The 18,440-nt window shown below is 42.9% G+C and overlaps 1 protein-coding gene across 10 annotated transcripts in view; it reads left to right on the forward strand.

The window, feature by feature from the left end:
• Nucleotides 1-842: 842 nt before the first annotated feature.
• The window catches only part of nrxn2b (neurexin 2b), a 699,408-nt gene continuing 681,810 nt past the window's right edge, over nt 843-18,440 (forward strand). For 9 of the 10 annotated variants that reach the window (XM_069671760.1, XM_069671756.1, XM_069671757.1 and 6 more), the window contains exon 1: nt 843-1,658. In XM_069671760.1, the coding sequence (XP_069527861.1) occupies nt 947-1,658 (712 nt within the window). In that variant the 5' untranslated portion in view covers nt 843-946. Of the gene's footprint in view, nt 1,659-4,606; nt 4,654-18,440 lie in introns of all 10 variants that reach the window. The other variant, XM_069671763.1, reaches the window with a different exon arrangement.

Below are 18,440 nucleotides of genomic sequence, written 5' to 3' on the forward strand. Positions count from 1 at the left end.
TTATTGCTTGGCTCCAGACAAACTTCTTTTCTGAAGTGTCAGCTTTAAGCTGAGGCGAGTGCAGGGATTATTAAATATAGTACACGGTGTCTGAAACTGGAGGCAACAGCAAAGTAGATGAAAGATACAAGGAATTACGTAACATGTAAAGAGTGTAATTGCTGATGACCTTAAAATGGGTCATGAAATGTGCTAAAACTGTAACTGAATGTAACTTATATATATATTTTTGTGTGTGTTTCTTCCAGATCCCCTCCTGCCACCATAATGATGGGCACCATACCTGCTTAAAGCTTCCTGGTCTGTAATTGCCAGGAGAAGGCTGGGTTTACGCTGAAACCATGAATGCATCGTGGGCTCCAGCAGACACCAGCAAGCTCTGATACCCGCACTCGACGGATTCCTCTTCTGCTCCTTTTCTTCTGCTAGCAACTCCCGTTAAAGAAAGATCACAATCGGATAACTCTTCCCCCCCCCAAGCTTCTGGCGGCAGCTCAAATTTCCTGGAAATTGCACTGAGATCTGGATTTCTACAGACGCAGATTCTATTTTCAGTCCAGGATACACCAAGAGGCTTTTGAAGAAACGGCTGTGTTGAAATTATCATATTCCCCCCTCTTTTACTCTCCCGCTATTCCTCATTCCTTTCCTCCAAGTCCCAGAGGCACCAACTGATGGAGAGACGAAGGAGAGAGTCAGGATAAGGACAAGAATTAGAGCATCAGAGAGAAGTGGAAAAAACTGCTGAATCGCCAGGAAAATTGGAGTAGAGGCCCTGTGAGGATCGCTCTACCCAGTGAGCTTTATATCCCCGTTCCAAGTGATATATAATAATTGTTGTTTACATATAAAAACTGTTCGCCACAGAGAAGCTAGTGTTTACTTCAGCAATTCGTCACACCTATAGGGCATCAAGCAGAGAAGGGGTACCTTGGGAACTTTGAGCATGACAAGGGGCTTAAGATTCCTGTGTTGGCCCTTGTGGCCCCTGGCCCTCCTGAGCCTTCTCACTACAGTGAAGATGCTGGAATTTGGCGGGGCGCCTGGCCAGTGGGCACGTTACGGACGCTGGGAAGCTGGATCAGTGGGCGAGCTGAGCTTCAGCCTCAAGACCAACATCAGCAAAGCCTTGGTACTCTACCTGGATGATGGCGGCAACTGTGACTTCTTGGAGCTGCTGATCGCTGGCGGGCGCCTACAGCTGCGTTTTGCCATCCACTGCGCCGAGCCGGCCACTTTGCACATGGAGACACGGGTGAACGACGACCGCTGGCACATGGTCTTGCTAACCCGCAACTTCCGTGAGACCCTCCTGATGGTCGATGGCGAGACAAAAGTGGCCGAGGTCAAGTCCAAGAGGAAGGAGATGGCAGTGGTCAGTGACCTGTTCGTGGGCGGGATCCCGCCTGATGTGCGCCTCTCAGCACTGACGTCCAGCACGGTTAAATACGAGCCACCCTTCCTTGGTTTGATCTCCAATCTAAAGGTGGGGGACATGCCTCCTACCTTGCTAAATAGCCAAGGCATCCAAAGTGACCTGGAGTACCTCTGCACCAAACAGAACCCGTGCTTCAATGGAGGGTTTTGTTCTATTCAGTATGGAGAAGTTCACTGCGACTGCACCCACACCCGCTACAGAGGGAAGTACTGCAAGGAAGGTAAGACACCGTCATACTGTACCTGCTCTACCGACTTGAATCTGCTTGGCTTTTGAGACCTAGAGGTTACAGTCAGGAGTTTAGGAAGTGTCTTGAAGAGTCACATGTGACTCATTTCTTTGTAGTGTAATGTCTACGGCCTTGACGGATTTAATGATTGAGGTGTAGACCTGGTGAGGGTAAGGGGCCTTTCGGAAAAGTCTTTCAGGGTCTTTCAGTCTGCATTTCTTTTCTTGACAGATTGAGAGATCGTGTGACTCATACAAGAGTTTTAGACATGGCACAGGTGCTACTTTAAAGGGGACTGGGATGGTCTTTGTTCTAGTAGGGTTTAATAATTGATTTGCAGACCCAGATGGTGACAGGCTTTCTGAAAAGGCTACTTAAGTCTTGAGTTTTGCTTTTAACGGTCTTCTGTTGTCACAAAAGTTTCCATGTCTGACAGATTGAGTTGTTTAACTGAAAAAAACAAAACGCTTTCCTCGACAATATGTGACTCACACAAGCGTTTGAGACATGGCACAGGTGCTACTTTGAATGTGGCTGGGATTTAAACACACAAAACAATACTTAACATCAAAGGTGCTGAATATCTGAAATGGATATTTAATATGCAAAATCCCACACTGTAGCTCTGCTTTTTAACTCTCCTTATGTTTTGTCTTCCTCTTGCCTATTGTCTCTGGTGTTCACTCTGCTTTTGCCTCCATTTGCTCTTGGGATGTGCTCCCGTGCTGTCAGCTCATGTCAAACTCTGTTCTGTTATACACTTTCGGCTCCCTCCTTCACTGACACATCCCATTTCCATATCTATGGTTTTTTTCCCCCTTCTCCTTCACGTTCATCCATCTCTCTGTTTCTTTTATTCCTGAAGCATTTCCTTCACCCGCCTCCTACCTTCTCCTCTCAAGGCTATCTGGGCTTTCCATCTCTCTTTACCTCCCTCCCCCTCCCTCTCTTTCTCTCCTGAGTTCACTCCCTTACTCCACTTATCTCTCTTTCACCTTTACCCGCTGTCAGCACTTCCCTCTCCCGCCTCTCCTCCTGCACTTATCCCCCACCACTCTTTCTCTCAAACTGTCTGCATCTCCTCACCTTGCTTGTGAATTATCTCATTCCCTATGCAGCCATCAGAAATTGCTTGCTCTCTCTTGATCTTTTGTAATAGGGGGGAAAAAGCCCTTCATCCTACATTATCTCCAGATTTTGCTATTATAATATGTACTATTAATACTGCTTTGCAACCTCCATGATAATCAATAGACTCTGTGGCTGCTACCTTGTTCTGTGTGATGAAATGACTTGTAATTACTGAATCTTCAAACGGTAGATAACTACTTTGCCAGCAGTTATGTGCCAATTGTTTGAAGCCTTGCATTTTTGTGGCACTCGCAGATAAGCTTTGACAGCGCTGAAAAGGAAATCAGCCCAAACAATTATTTTGTTCAAATTTCTGTTGGAGCATTGCTTTTGATAGATGTGAAGTCATAAGAATAACAGCGGCATGCAGCCACAATTTAGATCAAAGCCTTTAAGTTGTTTTGATGAAGAACGTCTTGAACAGTCTCTAACAGCTCGAGTAGGTGTATTGTTTCGTGTTTCGCTCTCTGAAGAAGTCAAACAAATGCAGAATCCTTCATTTCTTGTGTAAGAGTTATTTCTGTTTAGAGACCCTGTAGCACAGAAAGCTGGACGGCCATACGGGTCTGCCCGTCTCTGCTTTTCTCGCCGTCTCTCATATTTCTCAGTTCCTTTTAATTCTTCGAGCCTTTTCTCCCCCTCTCTGTGTGCTCTGTGTCAGATTGCTGTGTGGTTGCTGGAAGCAGATACCGCTGCCTGGCTCTCGGCTAAATTGAGAGCAGAATACCAATGCAGTGCTACAGTGACTGCAGGAAACATTTGTCCTTTTGAAATGGAGAGAGAGAGAGAGAGAGTTGGATAGAGGGAGAGAATGGAGATGAAGGTAAGAGGAGGGAAACAGAACAAGAGGACATCAGGCTGATCAACAGTGAGAAATGGAGAGGAGAACTAGGAGAGAGACGGCGTGAGGGTATTCATTTGCTCAGTGTTAATTTATTTTCAGAGATGTTCTCTGGTTTGAGGGCTGTTAATTGGGTCATTATGGCTGGCTGCGAGTGCAGCCGTGTATTTATTCTTTTATTTAACACGTGGGAAGGAATGTAAAGGTCCCTCTCTCTCTCTCTCTCTCTCTCTCTCTCTCCTTTCAGTGGGTTTTTAAAACACTTTAGATGTCTGTACTAACACATCCATGTCTCGCTGTGCTAGCTCTGTGGTGAAGGGGCCATGTCAAAGGAAAGCTTCTTTTTAAAGGCTGCTGTCTGCTCACTTCAGACAGGAAGACGCATCTTTTCATGGCAACATTTTTAATGATGGGATGTGGCACTCCCAATTTATTCACGTGTCTGGTTCTGGATGATTCATGATGTGCTACTTGATCATTTGGGCATTTAGCTGATGCTCGACTTCAGAGACACGCCTTGGCCACAATAAACAAATATTTAGCAAAACCAATAACGAATAATTTCCAGCTTCCTCTGACACATGTTGTCAAGGAAATGTTGACAATGAAGCCAGAGCGCTCTCTGGGTGAAAAACAAATGAAGCTGTCGGATAATTTGCCCAATGGAAAACATGTAAGGCCATAATATACCATCCCTTAATATTATGCTGTGAACAGATCTCAGCAACACTACTGTACACATCATTATTGTACTGTTTTGCTATCAGTATTAGTATCTAACCAGTATCAGTATCTGTCTCCAGTACAGCCTAAAATGTAGCCTCAGGTATCGTGAGTACGCCATTCATTGCGTCAACCCTATCATGCATTAACCTCCCAAAAAGAAATATCATAACGGTGTATTTCTAACCAAATAAAATGTTAGCAACATTCCTTTTTGTTGTTATTAATGGTGTATATTTTCTAGATGTAATGAGGGGAACGTCAAATACTCACCTCTGGGTATCAGAATCGGTCTTGGGAAGAAAACATGGTATTTGCGCACTATATTGTAAGGCTGAGTCTGTAACCGCATGACCGCAATACCACGGTTGTGTGACGTAAGCTGCAGGGTGGACCCAGTGACTGTTATCACTGCTTTTTTAATATCATAGACCTATAGCTTACCTACTTAAAAGCCCAGGTTCAATAAATTAACTGAAACTGAAATAAAATGTGAAGACTTAATAAAAAAAGTCCAATATTAGCAGTGAAGCACCGTTTTTTTCCCCCTTCCCTCAAACGCCACACCTCACATTTACAAGTCGCTATGGCAGCACAGAGAAAGCAGCAGGACCTGAATGCTGTCACGCATCATGTTTGAGGAACAAAAATCAGGAGGAGCAGCAGTGAGGCAAGACACTTCTCCATTGAACCCAAATGAGTGAAAGAAAAAGTAAAACTGAACCGATGTCTAAAAAGGTCGGTATGCGTAGCGGCTGGAGGAAGAAGGTAAACAATCAGCACTAATATGTGCGTGTGGAACCACAGCGTGTGGAACCACAGCGTGTGGAACCACAGCGCGTGGAACCACAGCGCGTGGAACCACAGCACGTGACTGTCATTTGATCAGGATGAAGGATAAAGAAATGTACTCCACAGTGAGGGACAGGAAGTTGGCTGTTCATGTGACGGGCTGGGGCGGCGGTTAACTGCTGAATCACAAAGGGTCGTTGGTGTTTCACCACAGTTAGAAAATTTTGTACCGTCACAGCCCTACTATATCACCTTACTTTCAATAACACAATATATTCAATCGTAACCCCTGTATTCTCATTTGGGAGTATTGCCAGATTCTTAAAAATAGAATCAAGGGTCAAGGGTCACATGTAGTTGCAGCAAGTACAAGCACAGTAAAATGAATCTGCCGTTATCCACCAGCTGTGCTAATATAAGAATAAATAACATGCAATGAGATTAATTCATATAAATGAGGACACCGTAACTTACTCTAAAATATGTAACTAAAAGAACAAGTAGAATATAATTTAAAAAGTGCATCTATTAAAAAGTTGACCCTTTAAAATGTAGTTCCTGTTACTCCTGTTGTTCCACCGTAAAAGCGGTGCACAGTTGTCTTTGGTTTTATAGTCGTATTAAAAAGTAGTTCTTGTACAAACAAGAGTACGCTCTGTAAAGATTAGAACAGTTACTTAAAGTTAAGTTGAATTTTGGGTACTGTAATAACAGCATATTGACTTTTGCTTGTCTGAAATGTATCCTTTCAGTTGAAAAATGAATCCAGCGCGGCTGCCACTCAGAGCAGCAGCTCATTAGCAGAGAAACTGTTTATAGGGAAAGATGCCAAAACAGCCCGAACACATGTGGGTGGAAAAGTGGCACTGGGATGTGATTCACCAAAACAATAGCTAATGGGCTTTTACAGAAGAAATTAATAAATAAATGAAACACGTGTGTGTCATGTACACCGGATAATTATACAGAATTGCAGGACAAACGAGACCTATCCATCCTTCACAGAGAGCCACGGAAGACGTTAAATGTCAATATGTAAATGTAGTGTGATAATATGTTGTTTAATAGGCACATTTCTGGATTAAAGATAATATTTGATATTCAGTGAATTTTAATGCAACATAAAGCCACCCCAATCAAAACCATGTTAAAGGCTGACAATTTGGCTTCGTATTAAATTTAATCTAATATGCTTAAAAGCATCTCAACAACATTTAGAGTCAATATTTGAAAAATACTGTAAAATATTTTCTCTATGCTTTTTGTCTGTGCTTTAGAACACTAAAGGTTTGATTAAAGACCCCCCTCCCGTGAAAATCAAGTGTATGCAGTCATCTCCATGGCTGGGCCTGTCTGCTTTTAAACTGCAGTGTACCAAGGACAGGCTGAACAACATGTTTTCAGATTGGCATGTTTGTGACATCACAAACGTAAGGAGCCAATCCTGTTAATGGACGGGCTGATGCTCTGCATGTCATTATGTGCAACCACTTCGGCGATGTGCGAACCAGCTGTAACCGTCCTCATTCTTGCAAAGTCACTACTTGCTGCTAACGTTATTACTACTAATTACTCAATTTCAAGCTAGCTAAGTTTCAACAAGTTGCCACTAAACGATGGCAGAGACGTGGTTCGTTTTCACGATTGAGGGGGCGATTGGAAATGTGCATCGTGGGCGGGGACTATGCAGATTCTGCAATTTTTAATGAGGGGGAAGGAGGAGATGCCTTGGGAGGATTTTTACAAGCTAATTAACCATATCACACACAATTTATTATTTCAAGCAAAGACTTTTATATGTCTTAAAACATGACTGGAGCTGGTCTTTGAAAGCATCTCAACAGCATTTAGATGCCAAAGTCATACCTCAAAGCCAATATTAAAACAATCCTGTAAAATATTTTCTCTAGTGTTCTAAAGCTTGGAAAAAAAACAAAGGTTTGATTAAAAGCAGGGAATAAAATTTAGATACACACAATCTCGAGTACAATGTCAACATTATTAGCAGTAAGTTGGACAAGAAGCTGAGCCAGAGTGACATGCTCATAGCGTTGTTGGTTTTGTTTGCCGTCCTTGTTACTGATAGCTGCTGTACGCTCATGAATACAAGGCTTTGGTAGTGTCAGGCTTTGATGTACACATTAGAGCAGACCAGCAGAGAATGGAGCTTGACAAAGAAGTTGCTTTCAAGTCTGCCTGAAGCTGAGATGGAAAGGAAGAGAGCCAAACTTTAGCCGCGTGATCTCAGCCACATTGTGTTGCCTGAATCTTCTCAGAAGATGCACACTCAACATCCACGCCGTGACAGCCCGGAGTGCAGTTTGGACAAATTGCAGCTTTTAGCCACAAAGGTCTGATTTACAACAAAAATATTGTCTACCAGACTTTTGCAATCCTTCTGTAATGATTGATGTGAGCCCAAAGTGGAATCAGTGAAATCTGGGAATTTAGTATGACAGCTGAGGTTTTGAAATTTAAGGAGGTTGTGCCATCTCATCTGCCTCCAGCATCATCCCTCTGCTCCCTTTGTAGAGTGTCTGTCTCCTGTTGTGTTCATTTGAATACCAGTGATCTCACTCGGCTGTTAGCACCCTTCATCCATGTCACTGACAGGTTTTAGCATTTTAGCTCATTTACACTAATGTTGTTCAGGTGAAGTGAGAGGGTGTTCTGGCAGGATGAAAATGAATTAAAAAAAAAAGGGAATATCACAGTCAGAATTTTTGAAACTAACCTCCATTACCAACACAAAATACAGTTATTATCTCACAAATATGTCATTGAATCTCACAGAAAAGCCAGCAACTTAAACTTAATGTGCATAATGTGCCGCATGTGTGACGGTGCACCTTCCCCACTATAATCATAGATTCTGTTCCCATTAGCTTGCATTTTGAAGTAGTTGCGGACAGGCCTTTTTCCATTAGGGGTTGTAATTAAAGCCGCTATGTGCCTCCGTGGGCCATTGTTTTTATAATTGATGCTGACCCCGGCTTTGTTCTCCATTGACCCCCAAATGGCAGCGCGGGGCAAGGCAGCTATGAGCTCTCAGGCAGGGTAATTAGAGGTTAAATTAATTTGTGAGAAAGACTGCTGTGATATTAATACGTTCATTTACTCAACAAACTGTGAACGCTCTTTCAGGTTGACATGAGGCCGGCTTTGCACCTGACGTTAAAGCTATGTGTCATGATGTTTGTATTTTTTTAATGGCCATTAAATTGCTGTATTCTGCTGACTGGAGCTGTTAAAACGGTAAAAGCTCAGCGGCCGGTTGCTGCTTTAGAATTCAGTGAAAACAACATATTGATCCGGCCAAAGAAACAAGGGATACACTTTTTCTTGTAAGGAACTCCACAATAAAACTACGCCTTAAATCAGCATATATTGAATGTATTGATCTCTCTGGTAATTTCACTGTATCAATTTGCAAATGCACCAGTCAGTGCATTTAATTACTTTCATATTGATTTTGGAAGGTCAGATGGTGGCAATTTCCAGTGTGACTGAGATTTATGTCGTCTAGGAGTAACTTAACTCAAGGCTGAAAAGTCAGTGTTGTTGCACACCGAAGGATAAGCTTCATATTTCACTGTGATACCTGTGGATTAGCTTAGCATAATTTACAGTTTAAAAAACTGATTATTTTTGTCACGCTGGTACTCTGTGCAGGCACTTATACAGCCTCTGTAGTCAGCTCTGTCCCCTTTAAGAAACCCCGCCCCCACTTCCTTCTGATTGGCCAGCTCTCCAAAGCCTGCTGAGGCTGCACTTTGTGACGTCACAAGTGCAGCGTGTAGAAAACACTGTGAAACCTGGCGTTCACAGCAGCCTGCAGACTGAGCTGAGAAGCCTGTGAAAGTGACAGCCCTATTATGAATATGGCTTGACTTTCATTTTTCGACCTTTATTTAAATCTCGAGGAATCACTCATTTCATTCAATTTTGTTTATTTCATTCAGTCTCGAGGGCATGCACTCATTTTCAGTGATGTCGAGAGCACAACAAAACGGAATAAATGGAATGCTAGATAATATTAAAAAATCAGAGGAAGAATTTTTGAATTAATATTTGGACATTTGACTTTATTCTCAAAATGTGAATAGATTTATTTTTTTCTAGTGCACGGCTACAATACTGAAAAGTTCCACTTAATTCTCAACAATTTGAAACCTAAAGCCTTGGGCTTTAAAGTGCTGCAAAAGCATCAGTGACCCACACACAGCACTGTGCCTGAACTCATCTTGTGTAGACACTGACACGCTGCTGCTGCTCTGCTCATGTGCTTCTCTGACCTGGGCATACAGAATGTACAGTGTAATGTATATACATTCTCTGTACACTTGGAACGATTATCAGTTGTAAAAATTAATATTCATGCTAACGCTACATCACATTGATTGCTCTCTTGGGTCAGCAGTCTGTTATGGCTTGCATTCGAAAAGTAATGTTCCCTTACCAAATCAGCTGCACAGCGTCGGAGTAAATGTAGTTATGTTTTTTTAGCTTGTGACAGGAAATAACTGGCATGTCTTATTAAATTGGATGTTACCCGTCCACATTCCCTGCCCGTTCTCTGGCAGTGGCATAAACACTAAATCACCATTTATGAGGAAAAAAGGTTGATGCAGCAGCTCTTTTCCACTTGGCAGCGCCATATAGCGCAGCGTTCAAAAACAGCTGCTTAGCTCATTACAGCTCACTACTCTGCAATTCACTTTCATCATCACTTTTTATTATATATGATGGAATAAAGCAGAAACCTGGTTCCCTGAGGGGCCCCGCAGTTAACCGGACTGCGCCCTGCATGTCTGGAAGGCAGCCCCCCCCTCTTACTCTCGAGAAGGAAGCTTTGACCTCAGGCGGACCTCCTGCTGCAAGAGGGAGTGAGACAGAGCTGCGTTCAGGGAGTGAAGGCGTCAGCTTCAAACACACACTGTCCTTTTTATAGCCTGCAGAGATGTTTTAACACGGCCTGCCATGAACAGATGCTATTTTCTCCGACAGGCCGGAGTAATCTGGATTTATCAGCTGTTGTAATTCAAAAACGATAAGGGCTCAACACCCCTCTTAACACCGCAACACCCATGCTGCCACATCACGTTTAGCTAACACTTCACTCTTTTTTTGATAATAAATAACATTCAGATAAAAGAGAAGCTCAAATGCGACTTTGGAATTACTTTTCCCCTCTCAATTTAAAGCCGCTAAACTCGCTAACACCTTGGTTGCTTAATTGGAAATCGGCATTCAGACCCGGGTCAAATTATTATGCAGTCGACCCGGGTAATTATCGCCTCGGCATCGACATTGATGGGAACATAAAACCCGGGTTGACACGCTAATCTCTGCCCCGTTTCCAGCACGATGCTATGCTATGTCGGTAACTTCTGCGGCTCCTTCAAATTCCAAAAGTCGCGTTTGTGACGTCAGACGGTGACGCAGCAGAAAACAGACCGACAGGAGTATACTCCTGGCATCTATAAGCGGGTCTTACCGGGTCTGAAAAGCCTGCGTCAACGCGCCAATTTCGGTGGGAAAATTGTATATGTTTAATGTAGGTATCAGCAGCCATTAAAACTGTGAATGCTTTTCAACTTTGCATATCTCTTAATTCCACTTATACCTGCCAAATGATCACTGGCACCGTTTCTAGCATCCATTTCCCAGTTGTGTGGTTTGTGTTGTCTGCTTCCTCCTGTTCAAAGTCAAAAGTTTTCTCACCTCAACAGAAGGTGATAATATATTGGTTGCTAATTTCCTGTCAGCTTTTCTCTCATTTCATCATCTGCTATTGCTTGCAATCCTTAGCTGATTTTCGCAGAAAAGAATAATGCTTCCTTCTGTTTCTGCTGTAACAGAAACACTCCTTTGGCAATAAAGTTTTCCAGAAGATTTCCCAGCAAATCTACCCCGATGGCATGAAATGCAGAATACAAGAACAGTCTAATTGATACCAATTTCAATGCCTCATCAATGTTGGAATATTCTAGTACATTAAACGTACCAACATGTGAGTTGAGTGAGGCGGGATGTTGGATTTTACTGGTAAAGCTGTTGTTGGGCTGGCACGGTGACAGAACGGGGCTGGGGCAAAGAGCAGAGGACACCGAGGAGACTCATACATCATGGTGATAATTGCGCTATCTCCCCATTGGCAACCACAGAGGGGGGAGGTGGAGCGAGTCTGGGGTGAGTGTGCGGTTGGGCAGAGGAGGCGGCTCACTGCTTGATAATTGAACTCCCAATTAGCTTGTCCTGTATACATAAATAAGTATAGTGCTAATGAGGGGGTTGTCCCCTGTACAGCTGCCTGAAGAGGTTCCAGAGATAACCTTATCAGCAATACGTCTGACGCTCTGACGACACAGGCTGAAAGATTCCCAGCCTTGTCTTTTTTTGCCTCCGCTAACCAATTACACTGAAATTCTAATGAAGCCCTCCATGCTTCAAGTCTCCATTGGATCTGATTGCTGAGATTTTGTTGGGAGTTAATCAAAGCTGCTGTGTTACAGCCCTTCTGCTGCTGCTGTGTGCTGTTGGGATTTGGTGTTTATAAAGTGCTGCCGTAATCTTTCTATCATAGTGGCTGTCTATTTTGCTTTTCTTCCCCAATTAGAAATTCCCTCAATCTCAGGTTGTTATTGTTGGGGAAACCTGTGGGCACTGATGTGGAAACTACAGAAATATGTTGCTAAAGTTTGTTGTTAGAAGGTTCACTGGTACATTCCCCGTCAAGTCACAGCACTAGTAAAAGTAATAATAGACTTAATTATAGCAGACCTACCCGAATAAAGTTAGTCAGTGTATTGTACATATATTGGAATAATAAGGAGTTAAATACAAGTTTAAAAATGTTCACCATAACAACTAAAAATGAGAAACAAATAGTGCTAAAAATATATCTAGCAGAGGAAACTTCCAGTACTTTGGAAGTAAATTGCAGCTCTTCATCTAAACCTAACTATTAAATCCATAACAAAGTATGAGGACTGAACCACATAAAAGTAACAATTAAAGCACACTCCTTTAAAAGTTATCACAAGAGTATTTTCTCCCGGAAAACCTAATAAACAACAGTTAGATTGTAACTGGACTCGACTACAACACTGGTGTGTACCTGGGGTTTTCTGTTATCTGGTAATTGCCGTTCTTTTACCGGCATATTATAAATCCACCGCTCATAATGTCTGCTGAAAATAATATATTTTACAGACTTTAAATTACGCCCTGTGCACCATTTAGACTTAGATTAGACTTAAATAAAAGGGCATTAAAACAAGAGACTCATCCACGATCAAGACAGTAAGTTGATCGACAGGTTTCTTTTTGACAGACAGGTCCTGTTTGAATGAATCAAAGAGCTCTCCCCTTAACTGCAGCATGTGTTTGACAGGAACGCGGCGCTGTCCCCGCCCTGCAGGTGCTGATTGAGCTCTGATTTTGTGCCAGTAGGGCTTTTCAAAACACAGAGGGAGATATGAAAATTTACATCGGACATCGACATGCTTGATTATTTATGTTTCTTCATCCTCATTGCTTGGTAACAGTCACCGCTTTTCAAGTGTTCACGCGCATCATGAGACCGGGCGCAGCTACGACCGGTGTCAGTTAAACCTGCTGCACTCGGATTCCAATCAAGAAGTCGGTCATAGCTTATTCGGACGTAAGAGATAAGACCTATTTTTTTACGCCAGGCAGGTGCACTCGGCCCCTGTGAACTGTGGACGGGAGTCCTTGTTTGCAGTGACAGACAAGGATGGCTGTTTCATGCACGACTCCTCCGCAGGTTGAAATTCTACGCTCTTGATATAGCCTGCCTATCAATTGTTTTTATTTGACCGTAATTTCACCCATTTGTCCAGAACATTGAAAGCTTCCAGGACACGTGGACCAGCACAGATTCTTTCAAACGGAAACCCTGGTGTGTACTATGTAGAAGTTTATCATATCCATTTTTTGCACAAGTGTTAGGCTATTCTTCGAGCTGTTTGATCCTGATGCAAGGACTGAACAAAATTACATTTTCCCGCAGAAGCACAAATTCAGCCGACCCTTTGCAGATCTTTATATCCAACACATTAAATAAACATCTGCACTGTCGCTTTCTAGTCATCCTTCTGTATCTCCCCGTCGTTCTAACTTTTTTTACTCACCCTTTACCCATCGCCCACTCATTCTTTTTTCTCTCTCCTCTCGACTCTGTAGTCATGGCTTTTTGCTGGCTGAGCAATCCCAAGTTCAAAGGACACATGCTCCCGGGCTTCCATTCTCCTGTTGATAGATTCCCAGCTTTCTCGAACAGACAGCAGGGCGAAAATCCACTATTTAGGCATGGGTGCCCTCTATTCCTCACTTGCTCTTTTTTTTTTTGGATCAAAGGATGTTGCGCTACACTCTTATCTCATTCTGATTCTCGCCATGTTGTCTTCTTTCGTCTTGCTATCATGATCTCAGAAAAGAAGACCGTATGTTAATGTACAATCCAAGTAACACATTCAGAGGTAGTCTTTTTCATAACCTGGTCTTGGTTGCATTTAAAGCGAGAAAAGATCCCTGTAACAACTGCTCCAGATGAGTGACTCCCTTAAGTCCCTAATCCCCTTATTCCTGCTCATTCTTACCGTAAGAATACTTTAATGCAGACTGCTTCTTCTTGCAGAAGCAAAAAGCAGGCATTAATGGATTTAAGCCTGAGGTTAAGTTACCTGACTGAAAGCCTCAAAGTGTTCAGCATGCTCAAAGTATATTTATGTAGCACGTCGGTTGGCTGACGTGCAATCAAGCAGATTGCTTCCAGGGAGGGTGTCAATCTGATGTTTCTAGTCTACCACCTTCCTCACCCTTTTCTTAGTCGAGTCTTTACTGACTTGAAGGTCCATGCCAGTGTGAGCAGCCGTCGCACACAATTCAAGCTTGCTCTCTACCCCTGCTGTCACTCTACAAGTGGAAAAGCGTGCCAGAGGTCCAGCTCAGGTTTACCTGTCACATGTCACTTGCCGTCCGTCTCCATTATGGCTCAGCGGCAGAAGGAACAGTAAAACAAACATACTCTGTGAGGTTAACCCTTGTGATGTTTTGTATTTTTTCGCGGCGTCACCTTGTAATACAATCCCAGTATACAACATTTGCAGATGCACAGCATAAATTGACAATTTGCAGACTTGTATTGGACGATTTTTAAAAAGTAGATGCAGTACATGCAGTCCAACACACTGCAGGAATACATTAGGCAGCTTTTCTAATGTAACAACAAAGCAAATCAATAAGCGATCCTCTGAAGGCTTGTTTTTACTCTGTTAGCTATGCAGCATCAGTGTCCTAATGTACTCGCATCAATGGCTTTAAATTTCATATACATAGATTTTTGAGTGTCGGGAGAAAAGCTTTATGCAATTACGCTTGATTTTTTTTTTTTCTTTTACCTTCAAGGTCTCCAGACTATTTGTGTATGCTGTTAATTAACAGACAGGCGGCTCCCAGGAGGCTGCACACACCAGAAAGGAGGGTATTATTAGCCCCACACTCAGACATGTTCAATTTCAATATCTGCTCCTGCATCCTGCCACATGTGAGGCCCTGCCTCTGTACAGAAACCTGTCCTTGTGCAGCCTTTGGATTTATTACAATCATTTTGCAACTTGAGGTAATACTCAGGTAGATCCAAATGCTACATGTTCTGTTCTAATTGGAAATTAAGCACATTTAAATGGTCTTGGTAAAAGTCTTAAGTCATGAACAGTGGCGTGTTCAGGCTGTTTGAGGGACAGGGGCAAAAAAACATAAACACGGCGCCAGCTGTGTGCCATTGGGCACCAGTGTGCAGAAAGTAGTGACGTGAAACAGTGCATGGTGAAAGCAAACTCTGGTTTGGATTAGAATGTTTTATTATGCGAGTACAACTACTGCACCTCCGTAATGAAAAACACGTGTCAATTAGTACATGAGCAGGAGCCTGCCCTGTTTCTAATCACATGTAACACTGATGTTTGTCGTGAGTCAATCATTTCTCTCTCTCTGTCTGTGTCTGTAAGAAGACAGACCTATGTTTGCTTTCTCTTTTTAAAGATACGTTTAATTGTACATGCTAACTTTTGAACATGCTAACAAACTCCACAATGGAGTTTTCAGGCTTCAACTAGGAATGAAAATGAGGTAAAATCATGCTTCCACACAACAGTTTTTTAAAGAGGTATATTTAAAAAAACACAACAAAAACAGGGGCATTTTCAACTATAGAGGCATCCCATGAGGGCACATGGTCTCCACACACTTGTGTATCATTTATCCACTGCAGAGGCACCCAGAGGGCACTTTCAAACATGAGGGCTAGGGCTGTCAGCGAATATTCTAAATTCGAATATATAACTGAATTAATAAATAAAAAAACGGATATTCGGATATTAAAATTAATATTCGTTGTGGAAAAAATCTGCACTACCGCGGCTGTCTCTTACGCCCTCGCACGCACTCTTGGTTATCCTTGAATGCATCTCAGCGTCACTTTATACTATGCTATGTTAATAATTAACTTTAGTCGAGCTGAAACAAGCTAAAACAACAACTGTGTGGCGTGCGGTAATGATGCTGGATAATGTAAATCCCAGCCCGGCCAGAGAAAGAGAGAGAGGGTCTCACTCCCAGCATAACAGACAGATGTAGGTATGTTGATGTTTTTTAAAAGGCATGTTTCTGTTGACATAATCAAACCTGTGTTTTCTTATTAAACCTTATTTTGGGCCAATTTTGACAGCACTAATGGGGGCACCAGCGGGGAACGATTGCCCCCCTTTCCCCCTTCCTTGAGTACACCACTGGTCATGTAAGCTAGGATGCTAGTCTAAAAGATGCACTTATAAAGAAATCCATTACAAAGGAATCCTTTTATTAGAGTTATTTTTAATGAAGTTAAAAGGCCATTACACAATGTGGAAAACAAAAAGGGACACATACATACTCGTCAAGGTGTTCTTGGGAATAAAACTCGTAGTCTTTTGTGCATTATTGCAGGTTTAAGTGCTGCACTGTAGCTTCGTCCTTCCAAGCCTAAGTCAGATATCAAGTAATCTTTAGCTCTGATAACGTTCTATATTACTCACACTTTTTATTAGAACACTTTAATCTTTAAAAAAAGAACACAAATGTTTGAAATCAATATCTGTTCCATACCCGCTATTACAGCAGATAGTGTAGCATACATTATGTACTGTCCTACATCAAATATTTATAGTTCATTGCTTTCATTGTTCGATAATTACTGCCTTGTACTTCTGGAGTTCTGTCTTTTTATATCCTAGTGTTCTGCTTTCATACACTATATCTGCTGCAGCAACTACATTTTCCTTCTCGACACACATCGCCTCCCTGGCTGTCGGCCAGTTTGGCTCTGTAACCTCGATCTGCTGGTGAAAACAATGACCGACTGTAGTGTGACTGATAAGAGATCCTCGCGACTCCATGCATCAGGTGACCCCCTGTGGCCTTCCCCCGGACAGCGTGTTTGTGCACCGAGCCCGAGACGAGATACACGGGGAGCAAGGGGAGGAAAGGTTGGGGGGAAACAAACAGCAGGGTGAAAAGGGTGTGAAAGCATGGAGGAGTGTTGGCAACACGAACTCCTCACAATTCCTCAGTCGCTCCTCTCTTCTAGGGAATCGACTTCAATAACACCTGCCAGCTGAGCTTCAAAAGAGGACTGTAATCCCCCTCCCTTCAGCAGCTGAAGACCCCTGCTACTCTTGTAAGACAATATTGATATTTGAACGAAGAAGGTTCTGCATAGCGACGACTGATTGTGTGACTTGAGACACTCTCGACAGGTGCAGAATACCCTGCTCTACACTCAAGCATGTAGCAGAGAGGCCTTGATAACAACATGTGGGAATCAAATCGGCTATTGGAGACTACCTACAGGAGCTAAGGTGCCATCACTGCTCATATCTGAACTAACAGGAAGGCATTCATTATTACTTTATGGATCTCCTGCGAACACTGCTCGTTCTATGATATTTATTCATTATTTTTTCACCTTCCAAACAGACAGGGCCACCTATGGAGTTAATACAGCGTCGGCGACACCAAATTACTAGGAAATGAGGTCTGATTGCTGATGTGCCTGCTGCTGTAATGCCGTCACTCAAGTTGCAAGCTGCTTGTGCTTGTGGCTCATCAGAGCTCTCCCACCTCGCTGCTGAGTGAGACTTAGCAACATCAAGGATAAAACTTCTACTGCTTTATTTATTTATTTATTTATTTACTTTACACTGTTACAATTTGCTTGAGGGTTTCTTTTAATAAAATAACGAGGCTTAACGAAGAGCTGTGGTAATCTGACACAATCTGTCCATTTGGAGTAGAAGATTTCGATTCCCTTCCTTTTCTCACTAAACTACGATTAAACTCGGCATGTACTCTGTGTGGGCCAATAACCTGGTTCACAAGCACTGTTTCTAGAGCTCGACCAATATCTTTCGACAGATATCATTTGGCCAATATGGACGTATCACATATATATTGGTATCGGTAGATGTAATGCAGAAAATAATCCTTGGGGTGATTTAGAAATGGCGTACGAGTCGCTGGGATTAACACGACCAGTAAACATGGCCGTTTATCCACACACACCCACATCCTCTCTTCACCTACACACCATTGTGGCACTACGCCTCCTTAAAGGGAGCGAGTCAGAGTCCAATAACACTAGGAGTCCCACAACAACAGTCTGTGCTGAACATACCGACAAGCTCTGGGGAAGTATGTCCTGTAGGGTCTGCTACATACATCCCCCACAGGGTTCACCAAAACAGACAGAGAAGTCAACGTGTCGGGGCCCGCATCACCCGACCGGCACGGCTCAGCAGCGCTGGAGCGGGGGCCGGTGCCTCTGCCGGAGGAGTGTCCAGAGCCTTGCAGTGGCGTGGGGGAAAAGTAGGAAATACCATCTGAAATTGGTATCAGTATCAATCTCTACTTATTTCCCTTCCCACCAAGTATATTGATTTACAGCAAACAGGACAGTGATTGATAAAGATCACTGCAACCCCATGGCTGCAGAAATGCTAAACCTTTAGTATCTAAAGGTGTCACATTATTGGTAATACAGCTGCGACTTAAAGAGGAGCTTCAGATAACACAGGAGAAGCAGTCTAGTTGGATGACATTACAGAATACATATGGGGATGGAGAGAGGGTACTTTGGCTCATTGGTGGCCAGAAAGAGGCTGCGAGACAAAACACTGTGGCAACAGTAGTGAAAAACCATCCAAATGCCTGAAGAATGGGCTAAT

Source organism: Semicossyphus pulcher, unplaced genomic scaffold (assembly GCF_022749685.1).
Source record: "Semicossyphus pulcher isolate SPU_LCO1_2020_fin unplaced genomic scaffold, fSemPul1.0.p SCAF_21, whole genome shotgun sequence".
In the NCBI taxonomy this organism is placed as follows: Eukaryota; Metazoa; Chordata; class Actinopteri; order Labriformes; family Labridae; genus Semicossyphus; species Semicossyphus pulcher.